This window comes from Emiliania huxleyi (genome assembly GCF_000372725.1).
Source record: "Emiliania huxleyi CCMP1516 chromosome Unknown EMIHUscaffold_129, whole genome shotgun sequence".
Lineage (NCBI taxonomy): Eukaryota > Haptophyta > Isochrysidales > Noelaerhabdaceae > Emiliania > Emiliania huxleyi.
This window is the reverse complement of record NW_005201298.1, coordinates 92,486-114,262: the sequence shown is the minus strand read 5'-3', so window position 1 is coordinate 114,262 and position 21,777 is coordinate 92,486. Positions and strand designations below refer to the sequence as shown.

Genomic DNA, 21,777 nt, shown 5'->3' with positions numbered 1-21,777 from the left:
CCGCCTCTCGCCCTCGCCGCCCCGCCGCAGTACCACAGGAGAACACGACGACCAAGCGGCTCGCGATCGGCTCGATCGCCCTCTACGCCGCCTGCTCGCACTACTTCCTCGCCTGCGCTCCCGAGGCGCTCCACCAGGACTCGCGCCCGCCCTGCAAGGTCGACGCGGACACGTACTTGCAGCGCGGGTGGTGCCGACTCGAGCAGTGGGCGTTCATGGCCATCAACGGGTCGGCGCAGATGTACGTCTTTGACTCCTCCCTCTCCCAGCTCTCGTCCCGCCGGCGGTGGATCGAGGAGTCGGTCAACGTGTTCAACGGCCACTTTACGCACGAGGCGGACAAGGCCCTCCTCGTCGACGTCGTGCTCGGCCTGTATGGCCTCGCCGTCATCGCCGCGCTCGACCCGAGCGTCGCCGCGGGCAGACACCTCTCGCGCGGAAAGGGGCCGCAGCACGTACCGCAGCAGGCCTCGCCGCCGCTCGCCGGCCCGCAGCTCATCGAGCTGATTGCAGAGCGCCGCGGGCTCATCTTCCCGCGACAGCACTTTGGAGATCTCGTCGACCGGCTGGAAGCGGAGTTGGAGTGGGGGGCCCGAGAGTCGGAGTGCTTGGCGCGAGAGTCGACTTCACCGTCGACGACCTATCGCGCAGCACGCACCGCGCGGCGGACTCTGGACCACACTGGGTCCCCCTCCCACCGCACGTGTAGCGTGTGACTCGTGAGACACGCTGCGACCGCGACGTGCGCAAACCCTCCTTCCGTTCCGTGACGTGTACTCGATCGAGTATGTGGATCTTTAGCTCGAGTAGCTCGTCTTGATGCACCTCGGTCACCAAGCCGCTCACCCAGCCTTGCCGTGCATAGCCCTAGTCTGGCCGGTTTCTTTGTCAGATCGACACGAAATAGAACGAGATAGAATGAGATAGAATGAGATAGCCAGATAGCGCCAGAACCCAGATAGCGCCAGATAGCCCCCCTCCCCCCCCCCCCCCCCTGCTGCGGCGGGGGGCGCCTCCGTCCGAGTCGTCCGCGCCGAGGAGCGCGCGCCGGTTGATCGGCTAAAGTGGAACGCGTCTGAACGCGATACAAAGACTACTCGGAGTACAGTGATTGCGACGGGATTGTCTCGGGCCGCGGTTGAAGAGAGTGCATGATATACGGCGGAATAGTCTTATGCGAGATGCGTCGTATGCGAGATCGCCGCGAGATCGCACGAGATAGAACGAGATAGCTGGATGGATCTGGATCGCCCCAGATAGCACGTCAATCTGATGAAAAAAACGGCCACACCAGGGATTTGCATCCTTGCTCGCACTAATAACTTCTGTGATTCACCAACAAGCTCACGACTGCGCTTTGGCGCAGAAACCATGATGCTCGCCAAGCTCGTTCTCGCCGGATCTTTTGCTGTCCTCGCCTTCGCCGCACCAGTCGCTGACGAGTGCTCGGGCACGTACTGCCAGGACAACGGCTACTGCCACGGCCACGCCAACGCCGCCAAGCCCTTCGGACTCCCTTCTTCCTTCTGGCCTCGTCTGGCTGGGCGGGAAACCGAATGACCTCCAGGCGACGTGGGCTGCCATCAAGGCTACGGGCCTCAAGGGCGTGATTGTTGACATCGGGGTTTCCACGTCGGACATCACGGCGCTCCAGCATGCTGGGCCGTCGTCGTGCTCGCAGTGTCAAATTCAGTTAAGGATTGGAACGCCCCGTACTGGAACGCCCGATCCGACTGGTCGGCAAAGATCAAGATGACCAATGCGGTCGCCCTTGACACGGAGTACGCTACCGATGAGGATTGCGACCAGATCTTCTCGCAGCAGGGCTTCATCAGCGCCTTCAAGGATGTCAAGAGCCTCCTTTACGCAGTCGACAATGAGACCTGCGAGAAGAAGTTCCGGAGCATGGCAAGCATGGGCTGGACCAACCTTCGCTCGGTCGGCGTGGGCTGGACCAACCTTCGCTCGGTCGGCGACGCTTACTCGAATTGCAACATGCGTCACATTAATCCATGCACTGACGTCATCCAGACCATAGTGGCTGCAGGAGCTGGCATCCCGGAAGAGAGTGTCGACCCGGTCAAGATTCTGAAGCAGTGCAAAACTGCCGCGGGCTCCATCTGGTTCGACTGCACCCCAGACTACCCTTGCGATGCAACACACGTCGCCAACGCATTGAAGACGCCAAACGCCTTGGAAGCCATTGACATCATCCTCAAGCGCGCCAACTTCTAGCCGGGCACCGCTCTGGACGGCGGTAGTTCTACCGTGGTTCACTCTTGCTCTCTGTCTGTCTAATGCCATCAAGAAGCTGTTTCTCGCATGTCCACTGTCTAGTTATTGATTTCGCTGCGTTTGTTTCCTGCGCTGGGGAGGCTGGAGGTGGAGGGCCCTCGGCAGGTGTGTGTTTTTGTGAATTCAATGTCCATTGTTTTGACCATTGTTGCTTAGAGGAGCTATCGTGCTAAAGCCTAGTTGAGTAGTGACACCCGACTTTTGCGCGCGTGTGTGGTGTGACCGCAGAACCAGGGAGGAGCAGGGCGGCTCTCCTGGGTGTAGCAGCTCGTCGTCCCGGCATCAGACAGGGGCGGCGTTTCCGCTCTCTCTATATATCATACGGCTTTTGGGGGGGTTGGTCGGTTTAAGTGTGTAAAAGTGGATGGCATGGACGCTTTAACCATGTATACTGGAAACCGTAAACAGCGCGTCACAACCTGCGTCTATCTGTCACTCAGTGCTCGTCATGTGCAACAGCGCGAGGAAGATGCGCGCCTTCAGTAGATTGGCCGACGTCAAGTAGTGCGCCGTCGGACGTCAGGCGCAAATAAATTTAACCCCCGTGAGTGGCGCAGCAGAGCGCGGAGCGGAGCGGACCTTGGGTTTCGGGGGTTTGTGGAGCGCGGACCTTGGGCTTCGGCTTTTCTGCGTTATCCCTCCTCCTCCGCGACTCCCTCAAGGCTGGCCGGGCCTCCTTCCACCCAGCGAAGAGCTTCCTCAGCCCCACTCGATGTGTTCCTCTCCACCACACAGTGAGCTTCACACACGGATTTTAAAGACGCCCAAAAAAAAGGGTCGTGGGACACATCCACGACACGCGCCCAACCGAGCCCAATACTCCCCCACAAAGTGCTAACATGAAAGGGGGTGCCACCGATAGAGTTGGCCCTCCTATTGGGCTCGGGGCGTCATGCGAGAAGGTACCTCTGGCGTGGTGCCGGCACGTGAGCGGGCACCGACGAGAGGCTCCTGCGACAGCGTATCTATCAGGTGCCTCGGGGACGAGGGTCGACGGGGGAGATGAGAGTGAGATTCAAGGAGCCGGCGTTGGTTCCGACGAACACCTCACCGAACCAGCTCACCCACGGCCTTGGTCGCCTTTGCAACCCACTCCTTGTACTTCGCCGTCGCCTGGCTCCCGAGCTCATACTGCTTCTCCACCTCGACCGCCTTGTCGACGGCGCCTGCAACGGAGGCGGAGAGAGCAACTGAGCCGCCAACTGCGAGACGAGCACCCCAGCACTCCTACTCGAACAGCAGATGTGGTGTGCACCGCGAGCAGCGTCGCGCAAGCGCTGCCCGGCCGGCCCCTCGCGCAATGCGGCCACGGAGGCGGCGCCGCCCCCGAAGAGCGCCGAGAGCGAGAGGTCACCTATGCGGCGTGCGCAGCCCCTGAGCGGCCCCAACCCCCACGCGGCAGACGGCGGGCCCGCGCCCCAGGCACCCGCCAGGCCGGCATCAAAGACTGGCAGCAGCAGCAGCAGCAGGGTGCCGGCTGCCGCTGCGGCGAGGACCTCCTGGCGCTCGGCGTCGGAGAGGGTAGAGGGGTCTAGCAGCCCAGCCTGCTGGCGCGGGGGCGATCTCCGGCGTGTGGGGAGGAGGAGCCGCTTCGGCCATCGGGGTTCCGCAGGGGAGCGGGGCGAGCCTGCGCGAGCTGTTCTCGCAGGAGGGGCGCGAGGGGGGACTGTGCGGCGGGCGCTACGACCGAGGCGGCGGTCAAAGAGGCGGCGGCGCCCTGAGGCGGCTCCTCAGGCTGAAGCCCCTCCTCCGCCACCATCGCCGCCGCCACCGCTTGCGCGACCAAGGCATTCTCCACCGCCTTCTCCGCCGCCGCCACTGCCGCCGCCGCCCTAGCCGCCGCCGCCGCCTTCTCCCGAGCCTCCTCCGCGTCCGCCGCCTCCTCCTCCGCCGCCTCCGCCTCCGCCGCCGCCACCACCACCACCTCCTCCGCCTCCTCCTCTGCCGCCGCCGCCGCCGCCTCCGCCTCCGCCTCCGTCTCCGCCTCCGTCTCCGCCGCAACCACCACCTCCTCCTTCTCCGCCGCCGCCGCCGCCGCCGCCGCCGCCGCCGCCGCGGCCGCCGCCTCCGCCTCCGCCTCCGCCGCCGCCGCCACCACCACCTCCTCCGCCTCCTCCTCCGCCACCGCCGCCGCCGCCTCCGCCTCCGCCTCCGTCTCCGCCTCCGCCTCCGCCGCAACCACCACCTCCTCCACCTCCGCCGCCGCCGCCGCCGCCTCCGCCGCCGCCGCCACCTCCTCTGCCTCTGCCGCCGCCGCCGCCGCCGCCTCAGCCTCCACCTCAGCCATCACTCCAACCTCCGCCCGAGCCTCCGCGAGAAACGCCCGCCCCTCCTCGCGGACAGCCTTTGCGGCTGCACCCTCGCGTTTGAGAGACACCAGCCTGTCGGTAGCTGCAGCTCTAGCCGCCTCCATCTGTGCTGCCGCTGCTGCCTCAGCTCGGGCCACGAGGCTCGGGTCGGTGGAGGGAGAACCGTTAGCCAACGACATGCGTGCCGCCCGTGGACAGTGCGTCGACAGCGCTCCCTCGCATCGGGCCGAGGCTAGGGCGGGCCGAAGCCAGGCCGAAGAGGCCGCGGTCAGTAAGTGCAACATTTACCCACAGATGCCCCCGCTCTCGGAACGCGTGATAGGATTCCAGGAGTGAGGTAAAGAAGAATACCGCCGCGTTTCTACCCTTATAAGTCTCTCGTGTCGGCGCCGACGCTCTTGGTTTAACCGTAGAACGTCCCAGCCGAAATCCGCCCGCCACGATCGATCAGTCCACAATCGTCGGCCCGCAGCGACCCGCAGCGATGGATGCCGCCGCCCCCCCGGCCCCTGCGGCTGACGCGCCGATGCACGACCGGCCTCCGTCGGATGGCTCTCCGGCCTCTCCGGCCGCTGACGCGGCCGCCCATGCTGCTGCCGATCCGGTCCCTCTCACGCTCAGCGATATCCGCACAAGCTACGACAACTTCGAGGTCGCCGGCTTTGGCCAGGTGCAGAATCCAACCTGCTTGCCTCCATGTTCACGCTTCGCGCCCCTTCCCCCCCTCTGACGCCGCCGTATGACCGTAGGTGAGGGGCACGACTACCCGCCTGGAAGGCGCTCTCATCAGCAAGTCACCCAGGCACCAACTCCTGGGCGTTTACGCTTGACTACGAAACCATGCAGTGGATGCAGCTCGATCAAAACGGCGACGCCAACAGCTGGTCCCTGGGCGAGTTCCTCGCCCAGGATGAGGTGCGAGTCATGATGCTCGACCCAGCGTGCACCAAGTCGCTCACATTCCGTGAGTTCTTCAACGGGCGACTGCGATCTCGGACTCCGACAACTGGACCGGTGCACCGTCCGCGTAGGACGATGGCTCCCTCGACGACATCCCTTCATCGACGGACGCCTTCACCGCCGCCGGCCCTGGGCCATCCAGCGCGGCCTCCGACGGCCTGCACGTGATCGAGCGGGTACAGAAACGGTGGCTGCCGCAGCTCACACCCTAATCGATCTGCCTTAGGCACGGAGCCAACGGAGCCATCGCGCATGCCCGCATCGCGTGCGGCTCCGAGGTCTCCCGCCGAGACCGGCTCGGCGCGGCGCGTGGCCGCACGCCGCCGTTGAAAAGGCGAGATAGGACCGAGGGGAGAGCGCCGGCCACATCGAGCGAGCGCTGACGTGTAAGGTGTCTGTGCTGCTCCGGTGTGTGTGGGATTCTGCCTCCCCCCCCATCTGTGCGGCGAGTTGTTTGCGGCGCGATGCCCGATCGTGCGCGATAGCCTCCCATTGTGCGTGGTGTGTCGGTTGTCGGGGTCGTCCGGAGCGTGTGGCGGCGCCGTTGCATGCAGCGACTGCTCCACGTGCCACGACTGCTTTGACTGACGTGACTGACTGATGAGTGCCACGGCTGCTTTGACTGACGTGACTGACTGATGAGTGCCACGAACTGCTTTGACTGACGTGACTGACTGATGAGTGCCACGAACTGCTTTGACTGACGTGACTGACTGATGAGTGCCACGAACTGCTTTGACTGACGTGACTGACTGATGAGACATGAGTGCTGATGGATGATCTCCGACAACCCAAAACCAAAATGCAAATGAGTGGCCCACTTTGGCGTGCAGATCCTGCGTCTCTCACTGCCCGAACAACAGAGACGGGTACCGCCGCAGGTCCCACACTAGTCTATGCATAACCGTGAATGACCTGGCGCGACGCCTCGCTTCGCCGAGGTCGTCGCGGCGTGTGAGCGCCCTCCCAGGCCGCCTGCTGGTCTCGAGCGCGGCTGGCGCACGCCTCGGCCTCCGCCGCACCCCACCGCGTGGCGGAAACGAGCCGCGGCGGCCACGGAAGAAAGCGTCGCCTTGGCTCGACGTGGTGTCGCTCGCAGCTGCTCTCGCCGACGGTGAGCCTGGCTGCCCAAGCACTGTGAGCCGACCGGATGTGAGCCAGCACTCGCGCTGAGCCGCTCGAGCTGTCGCAGGCGTGCACGAGTCGGCACGGGCTCCTTTCTCTGCGCTGGCGGACGCTGTTTGGCGCTGCACGAGCAGTGCGTGCACGCGCGACGCGTCGCGTGTGCACTCAGCGTGCCGAGCCGGCGCCTGTTGTTCTATCACGGCGCCGCTGCACCACCCGCAACCGACTCCCGCTGCGGAGGGCGGCGCACTCCGCTCTAGGTGGCACGCTCTCGGTGGCACGCTCTCGGTGGCACGCTCTCTTTGGCTCGCCGAGCAGCATATCGCCACCACCGCTGGATCCGTGCGACAGGTGTGTGCGCATCGCAGCTGCCGAGGGCTAACATGTCCACGCCCCCCTCAACGTGTGATCAGGAGCGAGTGGCGACACACTCGCTGTCAATACAAGTCAGGCAGCTGGCCTCGAGCAGTTCGAGCCAGCCTCGACCGAGTGTCGCGCGTTGAGGGAGGCGGCGCATGCTGCCGCTGGCGCCTCCATCGCCACGAGCCTCGCGGCGGCGGTCGCGACGCACCTTGCGGCGTCTCTCGGGGTCATTTCTACGGCGTGCGACGCCGTGTGAGGTCGCCGGCGGCCCGCATCTCTGCCGCCGTCGCTCCGCTGGCTGTGACCGAGTTTCGGGCGTTGAGGGAGGCGACGCATGCTGGCGCCGGCGCCTCCATCGCCACGAGCCTCGCGGCGGCGGTCGCGACACACCCAGCTGCGTCTCTCGGGGCTACCTCTACGGCGCTTGGCGCCGTGTGAGGTCGCCAGCGGCCCGCATCTCTGCCGCTGTCGCTCCCCCGGCTGTGACCGAGTTTCGGGCGTTGAGGGAGGCGGCGCATGCTGGCGCCGGCGCCTCCATCGCCACGAGCCTCGCGGCGGCGGTCGCGACACGCCCAGTCGTGAGTAATCCCACACTCCGCACGTAGCACTGCTCGTTTTCACTTTTGGCGTGTGCGGCATTGCAAAGCACTGGCCTGGCTGTGTGGCTGGAGCCTGGAGCGTACTCAGGTCGTACTAGTACTTGTGTCTACGCGTGTCACCATTCTTGCAAAACACAGACTGCACTCCTCGCTCACTTCTTCCTCCCCTTCTTAGGCTCCGGATTCGGCGGTGCCGATGACTTCCGCTTCGCGCCACGCGCCGCCGCCGGCTTCGACGACGAGGACAGGCCCTCTCTGGTGCGCTACCCGTGTCCGGGTGGGTTGCACTGTCATGTCAGGCATGCTACATGGCCCCTGGAGACTGCCTTGCAGCTGAGGCTGGCTGGGGACCCTACCTAAGCTCCACAGAAGGCCTGGAGGCTCTTCCCGGCCTGCCCCGAGAGACCGGCTAGGGGAGCCGTGCCGGCACCAACTTTAGCCGTGAATATATCCAGATCCCCCCATGAAACAAAGACCAAACTTCTCCCACATAGCCATTAGGACCCAGTAACTAAAATATGTTGGGCAGGGCAATTTGTTATGAGCAGAAAAAGAATGGTGGCAGTGGCCCACTATGGCCCACTAGGTGATTCACGGATAATTCTTTTTCCTTTCGCGAAGGCTTTCCGCTCGCGCGAGCTGTACACGCACGGCCCCAATCTCCACTACATGCCGCCCTTGCTGGTGGCTCTGCTCGTCCTGTTCCTGCTGAGCTGCTGCTGCTGCTGCTGCTGCTGCTTCCGGAAGCAGCCGCTCCGCTACAACTCCGTGGGTGCGAGGATAGACGGGCTCACGCCCCCCGGCGACTACCCGGCCGCGGAGACGCACTACGTCATTGCGGAGAGCACCGGCATTGTCAAGCCGGTCCAGGGCCAGGCTGTGCCGATGGGGACGCCCGTGTAATGACCTCGCTCTTTCTCCACCCTCGCCTCGCGCCCAGTGATGTGCGCTGAGTCGATCATCTTATTCGCACACGGCACGCGAGGCCTGGAGCCATTTTGCCGCGTCGCTCCGCTGCTGCCCACTGTGGCACTGCCGCGGAATGCTGTGGCGATGTGGTGTGCGTGCGTCGCCGCGTGTCGGTCTTTGCGGTGCATGGCGTAAATACTGGAGCCGCGCCCCGCACACCGCGCACAGACGACTCAGAAGGTGCGGCACGCGCACGCACAGGCACCACCGCCGTCTTATCATGCGCGCGTCCCGCGGTGTGCCGCCGACTAGCGTGCGTCGCTTCGTTAGTGCCTGCCAGCGCGCCGGCGTGGCTGCCGCGGAGAATCTCTCGCGTAATATACCAAAATCGAGGGGGTCGAGGGGAGGCAGCCGCCCACGCAGAGGCACGCACGCTCGACCCGCGGCTCGTCACCTCGCGCGGGAGTGCTCCCCGCGCGCGTGGTTCCCTCGCGCCAGGTGGCGCCGACTGCAACCCGCTCACCCCACCTCACTCCGTCTTGTTGAAGGCGCCGCCGCTCTTCGGGAACTCGACGTCGATGGATTTGGCGGGGACCGTCTTGGGGTAGCGGGACGAGTACAAGGTGTCAAAGATCAGGTACGCGCTGAAGATGACGACTGCGTTGCGAAAGGGCGGCAGGAAGTGCGCAAACGGGCGCGAAAAGTACCTGCGGCGGGGCGCGGCTCGACTCACAGCAGCGGCGGGAGGCGTCGTCGGCGTGAGGCGATGGCGGGGAGCGCGCGCACGGGTGTCGCCGCCAGCTCTCGTGCTCCGGAGAGAAAACCATTCGGCGCACCCCGCGGGAGGTAGCGTGGGGCAGGCTGGGCGCTGCTGGGAGGCAGTGCCGAGCAAGCAAAATAGAGAATTTGCTCATCAGAGTGTGTTCTCGAGGTTCTCGAGGTGGATATCCTTTGGCCGCGTTGGGTAGCGAGAATTGGTGTAACCCGAGCCACGGAGGCGTGTTTTCTGGCGGCCGACCGTCAGTGCACGGAGTTGCCACTAAGAATGTGTGTGTGTGAACGGATTTTGACATTTTGAACGAGTGGGCGGGCAGGCTGTCTGTTTACAGGCGCCGTCCGCCCGCGCGCGCGCCGACCCAACTCCGAGCACGCTCGCTCGCCGCTGGGCGGCGCGCGTCCACACTGCGTACGAGGGCCCTCAACAGAATTTTACAGGGGTCAAGGAGTATCTTGATTAGAACTGAATGATCTGATTAGGCTCGCAGCTCTCCCATTCAGGTCTGAATAGTTTTGCAACCTCACTATTCAAGAAGATTCAAGACTTGAATAGTTCATTAGGGAGAGTAGTCAGATCATTCGAACTATTCAGACTTGCGTGAGGCCACGTGTCGGTGTCTGTCTGAATCATGAAGTTACTTCAGGAAGTAAGTATTCACCCTGCAGTATAGCACCCACGGGCTCGCACCCGCACCTGCGACAGAAATGTCAATTCTAAGCTTATTTTGGTCCGTGTCCGTCCGTCCATCGCGCCATCGCATCACCCATGCCGCCTAAGCGTTCGAGCAAGGCCAGCAAGCAGTCGGCCATTGCCTTCTACCCGACGCTCAATAAGCCGGCCACCGCTGTCGGCAAGTACATCTCCGCGCCGGGCAAGTTCTGGAATGGCTGCCCGGCGGCCGACAAGGAGAAGCGGTTCAAGTGTGCCGTCGTTGAGTTCTCGGCGCTGCACGATTACGGCGACGGCGTCAAGGGAGCGGGGTTCTCGTGCAAGGAGATGGGCGAGGACGGCCGCGGCAGCCTCGAGCCGGGCGTCGCGTCGGGCAGCGAGTTCATGATCGGCTACCCAAACCCTTTCCTCGAGTACTACTACTACGAGAACCGCTCGGAGCTGCCAGCGGCCGTGCGCACCAAGCTCTTTCCTGATGAGGTCGACCCTGCTGCTACCGTGGGCGACGCTGCTGATGCCTCTGGCGATGGAGCCGTGGGCGGCGCGGATGCCGCGGGCGGCGCGGATGCCGCGGGCGGCGCGGTGGTCAAGGTCACGCACGAGGAGGAGCGGCCTCCAATTTTTGCTTACTTGACCGAGGCGTCGCGCACGTTGAACAGCATGGGCGCGGCGCGGGGCAAGTACACCATCAGGGCTACGTGGTGCAGGCTGGCAGCAACTAGCCGTAGTGATCGAGAGCGGAGTGCCGAAGGGCGAAGGGCGCCGGGAGAGCGCATGCATCTTGAATAGTATTCATGAATCGAGGGTCAGAGCTGGTCATTCTAGTCATGAGTTGAATAGCTTGTGAGTGCCTCTATTCAGGTCTGAATAGTTTTGCAACCTCACTATTCAGAGCACTAATCATGAATAGTAACCTATTCTAGACACTCCTTGACAGGGGTTCCTCCTTTTAGTTTACAAGAAAATCGCGTTGGTGTCCAGTCCGAGCCTGGCTGTTGTTTTCTTCACCTTTCTACCTACCTACCTTAGTTTACAACAAAAGGCGGTCGCACGACACGATTCGCGCGATAGGCGAGGCGCGCCGGGCGACGGCTTCCTCAGAAGCCGTCGCCCGCACCACAGGAGCAGTCACACTACTCCCACTCCGGCGCCCACCCAGACCCACTCCCCACCCCGACATCCCCACCACCGAAAAGAGAATTTTACAAAAACTCCCCCGCACGACACTAGGCACGGGACTGGCGCGCACTGGCACTAACACAGGTACACCACGGGAGCCGCCTAGAAGCGACTCCCGCCGGCGAGGACGGCGAGGCACTTAGCTCCGTGCACTCGACCGCCCTCGCCGCCCAGGCAAGCTCATCCACAATCTGCTCTGCGATGGCCGTGTGAAGAACCTTACGACTGAGATGCGCTGCTTCTGCAGCCCCACCCAGCTCTTGGTGGTCCAAGTCACCTCATCGAGGTACTGGGCCCGCGTCAGCTTGTTCTGCAGCGCGTTCGCCGCCCTCCAGAGCGGATCTCGCCGACCCCCTTCCGCCGAACCCACCGAACGACTCGAACAACAGCAGCTGGCATGCACGTCGACGTCCTTGTCCATAGGACGGTATGCGGCGATCGCCGCCCACCACCCTGCCCCCCCTAGTATGCCATCGACCCGTCCCCTGCCCCCTCTCGCCCTTGCTCTTCCTCTCCCCCTCCATGCCCTCGCCCCCGTACCCCTCACACTCCCCTCCCCCCCCCCTCTCCCCCCCCCTCGCCTCCCTCTCCCTCCTCGCAGTAGGGCCCATGCCCCACGACCATGTTCCGGTAGAACAGAGAAACAAAGCGCAGAGAACACGACGACCTCGACCTCTCACACGCGCGCTGCGGTCCTACCCAAGTGATATGCCACTGCGTGCGATCTAGAATCAGCACACGTGCGACGGTGTATCATTCACTTTATGCCACCGTTGCATGGGCGCTCAAAAGGTCGCTCACCCGCCCGTCGCTTGCCGCCCCTCTCCCAGCCCTTGCCGGCCATAGGATCACGAACCTAGGGCTCAGTTCCGTCTCCCCCCCCTCCCTCCTGTAGGCAGGCCGTCCCGCGCTGGCGGGAAGAGGCGCGCCGAGCCATCGGTGACGTCCTGGCGAGCTCATGCCCCCCCAAAAGGTCGCACCGGCCCGTGGCTCCGCCGTCGGCTCCGCCGCGAGCGGCGACGGTGAGGCCGCCGGGGCTCGCCTATACCGGCTAGTGTGGAGCTCTCAGTGTGGTTGCGTGTTGTACTAGTGATGCTGCACTAGGCGGCCCGTTTTTAGCAAAAAGCAGACACCACATCGCGTGTGGTCGTCGAAAAACCGCATCTTCGCCCGTCTGGGACCTCTTCGTACGGCTCCAAAAACCGCTCCTTAACGACGGCTACGCGGCCCGGCGGTCGATCTGCGCCTTCTCAGTGGTGGAGGGGATGTGGGCGGTACGTGCGGACCGCGTGGTGTTGCGAGACGGTTTGACGAGTGCGACTCCCAGCGTCGACTTTTCAACCCCACGGAGCCTCTGCTGCTCCGGGGGGGGGGGTCTGCAGACCACCCGGCCGAACTTCAGAGTGGCGGTGGTCCTCAAATACCGCTCAAACGCCCAAGATGTTGTGGAGGGGACATATGCTGATGATCCCGGCCCGATTGGGTCGCTCAGAAAGCTTCTGGGCGGTCGCTAAGGTTCGCTCCCCGCACACGGGCCCCGGAATAAGATACATCATATCGAGTTGCATGTCCCAGATACCGCGAACGGCCGCCTCCCGATGCCGCGCGTACTCCTCGACCGCGGGGATGCTGTCCACCGTCCACAGGTAGTACCCCACCAAGTGCACGAGCGGCCCGTCAACGTCCTTCGCCAGGTCCGGCATGCGCAGTCGCCCCCACTCGAGGAGGCCGGCGATGGCGTCACACGTCATCATCCGGGCGGGCCGCACCTTGAGCTTCTCGCTGCCGTCCCCCAGGCGCACGACGTGGAGGGCTCCTTCCGTCATGGGGCGGAGCGCCTGCGCCAGCGCGTGCACGATGTCGCGCATCAGCTCCTCGACGCCCGTGGTGCCGCGGTCGAGCTTATCCGCGACCGCCACCGCTAGCCGCGCGCTGTACAGCATGAGGGGCGCCCCGGGTGGCCACCTCCCCGCCCCTACCTCAGCTAGCACCGAAGGCGACGTTACTCGCCCCGCCACCTTCCTGAGGCCGCGCAAGACCGTCGCCGCAGCCTCCGCCTCGAGCCTGGGCCGCTGCGCCGCGTCCTCCGCGAGCAAGCGGCCATGTAGCTCGGCGACGACCTCGCCCACCTTCTCGACCTCGTGCTTCCGCAGCGCCGCCACCAACCCCTCCATGGGCAGGGCCTGCGCCCACTGCTTCATCGACCTCCACTCGCACTCGAAGCTTTGGTCGACGACGTCCTCCGTCACGCCGTGTCCCACGTAGAAGAAGAGCGCGCACCTCATGTCTTCGCCCTGTCCGAGGCCGTCGCCGCCATGGCACAGCTCGTTCGCTTTGAAGACGAGGGCGTCGCCCGGCCCGAGCACGATCGGTTCTTGCCGCGATACGACGTGCAGCCGCCTCTGGCTGAGGGGCACGATCACGGAGTAGACGTCTTCGACGTTCGCGTCCAAGTGGGACGGCTGTCGCTCCGCCCCTGGCAAGGTTACGATCAGGCTGACCCCCGCAACGCTGCCGTCGCCTCTTGTGACGCCGACCGGCCTGCCCTCCAGGCCGACGTGCGGTAGCACCTGCCGTGCTAGTTGCATCGCGAGTTCCTCAAGTTCCGGTCGTCCTTCGAAACGGAGCAGCTTCCTCTTCGTTTCCCGCGCGATCCCTTCGAGGCTCTCGGGCCCCACGAGGTCCTCGGCGTGCTGCACCGCATCCTTCGCGTACTCGAGGAAGGCGTTAAGGGCTTCGAGCTGGCCGTGCGCCGCCGCGAAGTCTCGCACGACCTGCCAGTCGCCTTCGTCCTCCACGTCGACAATGTCGATGAGAGCCGGCATCGTGTCGTCCGCTGGGCGTGCTCCAGCGCCGCCTCGTGCGCACGCACGCGCAGCGGCGGCGCCTCTGCACCACCCGAGTCGCCGCCCGGCCGAGCGAGGAGCAGAGAGACGACGAGTGACATGCTGATTCGGCAATCAAGAATTTCCTTTTTTTTTAATTCTCTTTTTGATCTCTCGTGTGTGTTGGGGTGGTGTGTGCGCGCTCGTTTGTAGGTCAGAACTCTCGCCACAAGGATGGGATCGTGCACGGTTCCCTCGCTGGTCACGCAGTCGTCCTGGGCGAGATGCATCCGCAACATCAGCTTTGGCTGTGATGCAGAGAGCGGCGCGCTGTGGACTGCAAAATGTCGCGGTGTGTTTCGCTGCAACGAGGGCGACACGCACAAGGTGCGATGCGGCTTCCCTCCTGGTCAGTCGTTTTACAGCTGCAGTTGTGATCGCCAGGATCGCCCAAGCACGGCCAGGATCGCAGCCCAAGCACAGCGACCAGCGCAATTACGGTCAAACCTGTCAATCGCGCTGCAGGTTTCGGGACATGTGGGGCGACATGGTGTCTGCGAATACCGGCACCTCGTTGCCCACCTCAGGGCATGCCGCAAGAACTTTGCGATATGCGACCTGTACTTGCACACATGGGACGAAATCGCGCCGAATACACCAAGCTGGAAGGGCAGGGGGGGCGGGGGGGGGGCGAGGCGTCCGGAGCTCATGCAGAGCAGCCTCGCGTGCTTTAAGACCATCGTGGCGCAGACAAAGCCGATCGCGTCGATGCTCCGTGGCTATGTGCACACCGAAGACGAGAACCGGACCTTCACTTTCACTGGCTATAACTGGGGGGCGGCGAAGCTGCGCGGCTTTCGCAACAACATTGCAGGCATGCGCGGAGCCGCCGTGCTGCGTCGCGAGTCGGGGAGACGCTACTCCTTGGCCATGCGCTTTCGCCCTGACGCGACAGTTTTGCACGAACCCGTCGACACCTTGTGGCCATGCCTCGGAGCCCTCGCGTGGGTGCCGAAAGGAATCAGTGCGTGTCGCTCGACTGCTTGGGATGGCGGCGTAGAAGACGACAATTGCTTCTTTGGTGATCCGACGAACATGGATGCCCTTGTGGATCATCTGCATCTTCAGTACGACCGCGTGTTCGAGACCGCGACGAATGATCCCAAGTACGCAAAGGTGGAGTTTCAGTTTGGCATCGCTCTGCGACAACTCGGGCTCGCCCGTGCACACGTAGATATGAACAAGGCGAGGCTGCTTGGGCTGAACCTGTCAGAGTCGGACTTTGATGCATTCGAGCGTCCGTGCCAGGAGAAACAAGATCCGTAAAAGAGCGTGGGTAGGTGGCTCCAACAGAATACGAATGCGTTTAACGAATCCAGCTGTCATTTGCTAACGGAAATACAGTACGTTCGGAGTGGAAGTTTTACTTTTTAGTTCGGTAATTACAGGCCTCAGCTTCTCGTTCGAGTTTACGAAAAAAGAGAGGAAGAAAACAGACCCAACCCAAATGAGGGGTAGGGGAGGAGGACAGGGTCCACACCGAGTTTACGACAGCGGCAATACGACAGCGAGGTGCTTTCTTTTTCTGTTTCGTGGTTTAATTCTTTTTCTTGAACTAGGGGTATTGTCTTCCGACTTCCCCTGCTTGTCTTCCCCACTCCACTCACGCCATCACGAATTCTGGCGGCGAGGGCGGGGGCGGCGAGGGCGGCGGGTAGTTGCACTCCGGGAGGCAAGCGCTCCGAGCCCGAGGTGCAGACATCGGTAAGGGCGGGCAGGGGGCAGGCAAAATAGCGCCTTGAACATCGCCACGCGGCATGTGGCGTTGTACATGCACTCGATGTCGTCGTCAATGATGATGTCGTCCTTGCAGCGGGGCGACTCCATCCACGAGCGCACATGGTAAGCAGTGCGCTTTATTTAGTTAGTTAGCTAAGCCCGGAGGGGTGATGGGATGCTGTCTCGGCGGTCTCAGGCCCAGTGAGGTAGTGCGCCAGACTATCCCAGATCCTGCTGAACAAGCTCCTCTTGTAGCTCGATCGGTCACACCGCCATCGCCGTTGGGGAGAGAGGGGACGACACTGCTTCAGCAGCGTGCACCTCGATCCTGTACCGTGTTTGTTATGACCCCCCCAATGAACACACCAGTGAGGGAGGGCGAGACGATCGAGGGGTCCCGTACCATGCGGAATCGACCCTATCCAGTGCTCAAGTGCTCCAGTTAGGAAGGTGAAGAACAGCCAGGCTCGGACAACGAATTCTAGCATCCTTTGCAAAAAGAAAACCTTCGGAGCCCGCCGATCTGCCGCGAGCACCGAGCCGATAGCGAGGTGGACCACGCGCCGAATGGTGCTCTGGCCAGTGGTTGACCTCCGCACGAAGTCCCTCTCGCCTCTCATCAAGGGCGAGGCGGCCGGCGAGAGCGACGACGAGGTGCTCCGCCGCCTCGGCCTCGGCAGCTGCCTCGTCTGCTGGCTGAGCGAAGCCGAGCTCGCTTCGCCGCCGTCGGCTGCCCGCGTCGCGCTCTTGCGCAGCGCGGGCTGCGCGGTCGGCCCCTTCCGGCTGGACGAGGCGGCCAAGGCGCGGGAGTGGCTTCATGCCGGAGCGCTGTACGCGCTGCTCACTCCGGACCCCGCGACGCCTCCGGCGGAGCTGTGCGCGGCAGTGCGCCAGGCGGCCAAGGACGCGGCGCTGCCCGCTGAGCGCCTGCTCGTCGTCCTCTCTCCTGCAGCCGAGACGACGTCTGAGCAGCTCCTTCTCGCACTCGAGTCTCTCGCCGCCAAGACCGGCTCCGGTTGCCGCGAGTGCGAGCGGCCCCACACCGTCGGCGCCGCCGCCGGCGTCCTTCTCCTCCTTCCAGACGCGGCGGCGGACGCGGCGCTGCTGAAGCGGGTGTCGGCCAGCCTCGCGGCGACGGACCGGCTGCTGGTCGTGGTCTCCGGAGCGTCGCTCTCCCCCTCCCTGGCCCGGCGCGCCGAGCGTGCACGCCCTCGCCCTCGGACTTTGGGGACGAATTTAATTAAGTTCGACCAGTGCGAGCCCAACTGGTTAGGCTCGCCGAGCTCCACGCCCTCAACCTCGGCCTCGCGGCCCCGGCATCGCTCGGCCCCCTCCCGAGGCGGGCGGAGCGGGTGGCGGCGCCGACGCCCGCGGCCGCACCGGTGCCGTCGGTTAGTGGCGGACTCTGGCCCTAGAAGCGGAATACGTGTTCATGCATCCCAACCAGCACTCGAGAGGAGACGCACTCGGCTGTATGCCGCTGGATGCGGATGTGTTCGCTGCTTTCGTCCCCACCCGTACTCACGCGGTGCTCTGAGTACGCTGCCACAAGTTGCCGTCTTCACGCCCTCCCGTCGGCGTCGTCTCAACGCAGTTTTCACATCACAACGTAGGCTTCTGGCGGCGGGCGGAGGACGTTGCGGAGGCGCCTGCGGGCGGAGAAGAGCTGATCGACGCGGGACAGGCGCGTATCAATGGCGAGAAGGGGAGAGGGGCAGTGGCACGAGGGGTAGGAGTGGGAGCATGCGCGAGACGTTCGGTGTGGGGATAGGTGCTCCAACGAGGAGACCACACACACTCTCACGAGATGCCCTCGGCCAGGTCCACGACACACCCGCGACATGTGCACGACACGTCCGCGACACGTCCGCGACATGTCCACGACATGTGCATGTCCACGACACGCCCACGACATGTCCACGACACGCCCACGACATGTCCGCGATACGTCCACGACATGTCCGTGACATGTCCACGACATGTCCCAGCCATGTCCACAGGCGCTGGCCGCGGCGGTGCGGTCCGACCGGCCGGATGGCTTGCTCTCAACGGTGGAGGAGGAGGGCGGCGGTACGGATGTCACAGGCGGTTGCGACGCGGAAGAGTGCAACCACCATAGGTGGTGGAGGAGGAGGGCGGCGTCGCCCTCGGCCTCGCCTCCTCGCCGACGGGGCCCGAGCCATGAATGAGCTCGTTACCAAGAGGGGGTCCGCATTCTTCATTCTTCAGGCCTCGTCTACTCGACGGCGGAGTCCGTCTGCGCCGCGCTCCGCTCCGGCCGCGGCGTCTACTGGTCCCGCTCTCGCCGCTCTCTCTGGCGGAAGGGCGACTCGTCTGGCGCGCGTGGCAGCGGCTCTGCCGCGCGAGTGAAGGTTCAGAGGTTGAAGAGACTGTCGATGGGAGTAGGCGCGTGGCAGCGACTCTGCCGCGCGAGTGAAGGTTCAGAGGCTGAAGAGACTGTCGATGGGAGTAGGCGCGTGGCAGCGACTCTGCCGCGCGAGTGAAGGTTCAGAGGCTGAAGAGACTGTCGATGGGAGTAGGCGCGTGGCAGCGACTCTGCCGCGCGAGTGAAGGTTCAGAGGTTGAAGAGACTGTCGATGGGAGTAGGCGCGTGGCAGCGGCTCTGCCGCGCGAGTGAAGGTTCAGAGGTTGAAGAGACTGTCGATGGGAGTAGGCGCGTGGCAGCGGCTCTGCCGCGCGAGTGAAGGTTCAGAGGTTGAAGAGACTGTCGATGGGAGTAGGCGCGTGGCAGCGACTCTGCCGCGCGAGTGAAGGTTCAGAGGTTGAAGAGACTGTCGATGGGAGTAGGCGCGTGGCAGCGGCTCAGCCGCGCGAGTGAAGGTTCAGAGGTTGAAGAGACTGTCGATGGGAGTAGGCGCGTGGCAGCGACTCTGCCGCGCGAGTGAAGGTTCAGAGGTTGAAGAGACTGTCGATGGGAGTAGGCGCGTGGCAGCGACTCTGCCGCGCGAGTGAAGGTTCAGAGGTTGAAGAGACTGTCGATGGGAGTAGGCGCGTGGCAGCGGCTCTGCCGCGCGAGTGAAGGTTCAGAGGTTGAAGAGACTGTCGATGGGAGTAGGCGCGTGGCAGCGACTCTGCCGCGCGAGTGAGGGTTCAGAGGCTGAAGAGACTGTCGATGGGAGTAGGCGCGTGGCAGCGGCTCTGCCGCGCGAGTGAAGGTTCAGAGGCTGAAGAGACTGTCGATGGGAGTAGGCGCGTGGCAGCGACTCTGCCGCGCGAGTGAAGGTTCAGAGGCTGAAGAGACTGTCGATGGGAGTAGGCGCGTGGCAGCGACTCTGCCGCGCGAGTGAAGGTTCAGAGGTTGAAGAGACTGTCGATGGGAGTAGGCGCGTGGCAGCGACTCTGCCGCGCGAGTGAAGGTTCAGAGGTTGAAGAGACTGTCGATGGGAGTAGGCGCGTGGCAGCGACTCTGCCGCGCGAGTGAAGGTTCAGAGGTTGAAGAGACTGTCGATGGGAGTAGGCGCGTGGCAGCGACTCTGCCGCGCGAGTGAAGGTTCAGAGGTTGAAGAGACTGTCGATGGGAGTAGGCGCGTGGCAGCGACTCTGCCGCGCGAGTGAAGGTTCAGAGGTTGAAGAGACTGTCGATGGGAGTAGGCGCGTGGCAGCGACTCTGCCGCGCGAGTGAAGGTTCAGAGGTTGAAGAGACTGTCGATGGGAGTAGGCGCGTGGCAGCGACTCTGCCGCGCGAGTGAAGGTTCAGAGGTTGAAGAGACTGTCGATGGGAGTAGGCGCGTGGCAGCGACTCTGCCGCGCGAGTGAAGGTTCAGAGGTTGAAGAGACTGTCGATGGGAGTAGGCGCGTGGCAGCGACTCTGCCGCGCGAGTGAAGGTTCAGAGGTTGAAGAGACTGTCGATGGGAGTAGGCGCGTGGCAGCGACTCTGCCGCGCGAGTGAAGGTTCAGAGGTTGAAGAGACTGTCGATGGGAGTAGGCGCGTGGCAGCGACTCTGCCGCGCGAGTGAAGGTTCAGAGGTTGAAGAGACTGTCGATGGGAGTAGGCGCGTGGCAGCGACTCTGCCGCGCGAGTGAAGGTTCAGAGGTTGAAGAGACTGTCGATGGGAGTAGGCGCGTGGCAGCGACTCTGCCGCGCGAGTGAAGGTTCAGAGGTTGAAGAGACTGTCGATGGGAGTAGGCGCGTGGCAGCGACTCTGCCGCGCGAGTGAAGGTTCAGAGGTTGAAGAGACTGTCGATGGGAGTAGGCGCGTGGCAGCGGCTCAGCCGCGCGAGTGAAGGTTCAGAGGTTGAAGAGACTGTCGATGGGAGTAGGCGCGTGGCAGCGACTCTGCCGCGCGAGTGAAGGTTCAGAGGTTGAAGAGACTGTCGATGGGAGTAGGCGCGTGGCAGCGACTCTGCCGCGCGAGTGAAGGTTCAGAGGTTGAAGAGACTGTCGATGGGAGTAGGCGCGTGGCAGCGACTCTGCCGCGCGAGTGAAGGTTCAGAGGTTGAAGAGACTGTCGATGGGAGTAGGCGCGTGGCAGCGACTCTGCCGCGCGAGTGAAGGTTCAGAGGCTGAAGAGACTGTCGATGGGAGTAGGCGCGTGGCAGCGGCTCTGCCGCGCGAGTGAAGGTTCAGAGGTTGAAGAGACTGTCGATGGGAGTAGGCGCGTGGCAGCGGCTCTGCCGTGTGGCCGTCGACTCCGACGGCGACGCACTCCGCTTCACTGTCCGCCAGTACGGCTCGCCGCCATCCTTTTGCCACCGAGGCACGCTGACATTGCTGGGGGGGGGGGGGGGTCATGCTATGCGGTGGGGCCACTGCCAGTCAGTAGTGTCTCGTGCTGCCCCTGCAGGCACGCTGACGTGCTGGGGCTTCCCGAGCGGCCTACGCGCGCTGCAGGAGACGCTGCAGTCGCGGCGCGGCGCGGCGGCCCCTAGAAGCGGAATCTCTCCCCGTATCTCCCCCGTATCTCCCCATATCTCGTGAGCAGGGGCAGCGGGGAGGAGCGGAGCCGTGTTCTTGTGCTCCCGGTAGCGCTCGAGACGACACGGACTCCGCCGTACTCGGCCGCACTCCGCTGTGCACATTGTACTCGCCTCCCTCGTACTCACGCGGTGCCACAAGTACTCTGCCCGACACCGTCCTCCCGCCCTCATGCCGGCGCACTCACACCGCAGGCTCGGCGCCGGCCGGCTCGTACACCAAGCGGCTCTTTGACGACTCGACCCTCCTCCGCTCCAAGCTTGTGGAAGAGGTTCGCGGGAGCTGGCAGAGGCGGAGGGTCATCTCGGGGCATCTCGGGGCATCTCGGGGCATCTCGGATCATCTAGGCGCAGGAGCTGGCAGAGGCAGAGGAGCCAGACGACATCGCCTCTGAGGCCGCCGACCTCCTCCCCGAAATCCCCGAGATTACCCGAGACTACCCGAGATTACCCGAGATTACCTGAGATTACCCGAGATCACCCGAGATTACCTCCACATCGCCTCTGAGGCCGCCCACCCCCTCTTCCTTAAACTGAGGACGACCTCGGGTAGTCGCGGGTCATCTCGGGTATATCAGTTAATATTAATTAATGAGAGTTGTTCATTAATGGTAGGCCGCCGACCTCCTCTTCTTCGCGCTCGTGCGCTGCGTCGCCGCCGGCGTCACTATCGCCGACGTGGAGGCGCATCTCGACGCGCGCGCCCTCAAGCTCGCGCGCCGGCCGGGCAACGCAAAGGCGTCTGGGGAGTATTGCTAGTCTGGGACTGCTACTCATATACTCATGTGATCGCGCGCCGGCCGACGCAACGCAAAGGCGTCTCGTGACAGCGCCGCCGCCGCCATCCTCTCGGACAAGGCCAAGCGCGCCGCCGACAAGGGCCCGGTGGCGGCGTGGAGTCAGGCGCCGTCGGCGGGCGCTCTTGCGCTCGCCGCCGCCGCCGCGGCCGCGGCCGCCGTGGCGGCGGCGGCCGCTGCGCGCTACAGGGGCTGAGCGGGGCCTCTTGCTTGCGCCGGTTCGCGCCGCCCGGCAAGGTACCCAAGACCCCCCG

At 64.0% G+C, this 21,777-nt stretch overlaps 5 protein-coding genes across 5 annotated transcripts in view; 3 read left to right on the top strand and 2 right to left on the bottom strand.

Moving 5' to 3' along the window:
- EMIHUDRAFT_440473 (hypothetical protein) overlaps positions 1-924 on the top strand; it is a 3,264-nt gene extending 2,340 nt beyond the window's left edge. The window contains exon 3 of the mRNA XM_005789373.1: positions 31-924. Within this exon, the coding sequence (XP_005789430.1) occupies positions 31-716 (686 nt within the window). The 3' untranslated portion in view covers positions 717-924. The remainder of the gene's footprint in view (positions 1-30) is intronic.
- Positions 925-2,727: 1,803 nt separating this feature from the next.
- EMIHUDRAFT_225962 (hypothetical protein) lies at positions 2,728-4,054 on the bottom strand (the record flags this gene model as incomplete). Its single annotated transcript, XM_005789372.1, has 8 exons — positions 2,728-2,772; positions 2,906-2,993; positions 3,104-3,129; positions 3,202-3,271; positions 3,347-3,461; positions 3,551-3,649; positions 3,722-3,839; positions 3,983-4,054. The coding sequence occupies 8 exons, from the start codon at positions 4,052-4,054 to the stop codon at positions 2,728-2,730; spliced, it is 633 nt and encodes a 210-aa protein (XP_005789429.1).
- Positions 4,055-9,089: 5,035 nt separating this feature from the next.
- Positions 9,090-9,387, bottom strand: EMIHUDRAFT_225959 (hypothetical protein; the record flags this gene model as incomplete). Its single annotated transcript, XM_005789371.1, has 2 exons — positions 9,090-9,267; positions 9,347-9,387. The coding sequence occupies 2 exons, from the start codon at positions 9,385-9,387 to the stop codon at positions 9,090-9,092; spliced, it is 219 nt and encodes a 72-aa protein (XP_005789428.1).
- A 6,932-nt stretch (positions 9,388-16,319) lies between these two features.
- EMIHUDRAFT_454981 (hypothetical protein) lies at positions 16,320-17,460 on the top strand (the record flags this gene model as incomplete). The annotated part of the gene is made up of 3 exons (XM_005789370.1): positions 16,320-16,980; positions 17,064-17,181; positions 17,404-17,460. Exons 1-3 carry the CDS (start codon positions 16,358-16,360, stop codon positions 17,458-17,460), a joined length of 798 nt encoding a protein of 265 aa, XP_005789427.1. The 5' UTR covers positions 16,320-16,357.
- Positions 17,461-18,116: 656 nt separating this feature from the next.
- Positions 18,117-21,674, top strand: EMIHUDRAFT_454980 (hypothetical protein; the record flags this gene model as incomplete). The annotated part of the gene is made up of 7 exons (XM_005789369.1): positions 18,117-18,127; positions 20,140-20,519; positions 20,607-20,665; positions 20,922-20,998; positions 21,075-21,131; positions 21,351-21,464; positions 21,543-21,674. Coding segments are annotated over exons 2-7 (561 nt in total), but the record flags the coding sequence as incomplete, so codon positions are not given.
- Positions 21,675-21,777: the final 103 nt, after the last annotated feature.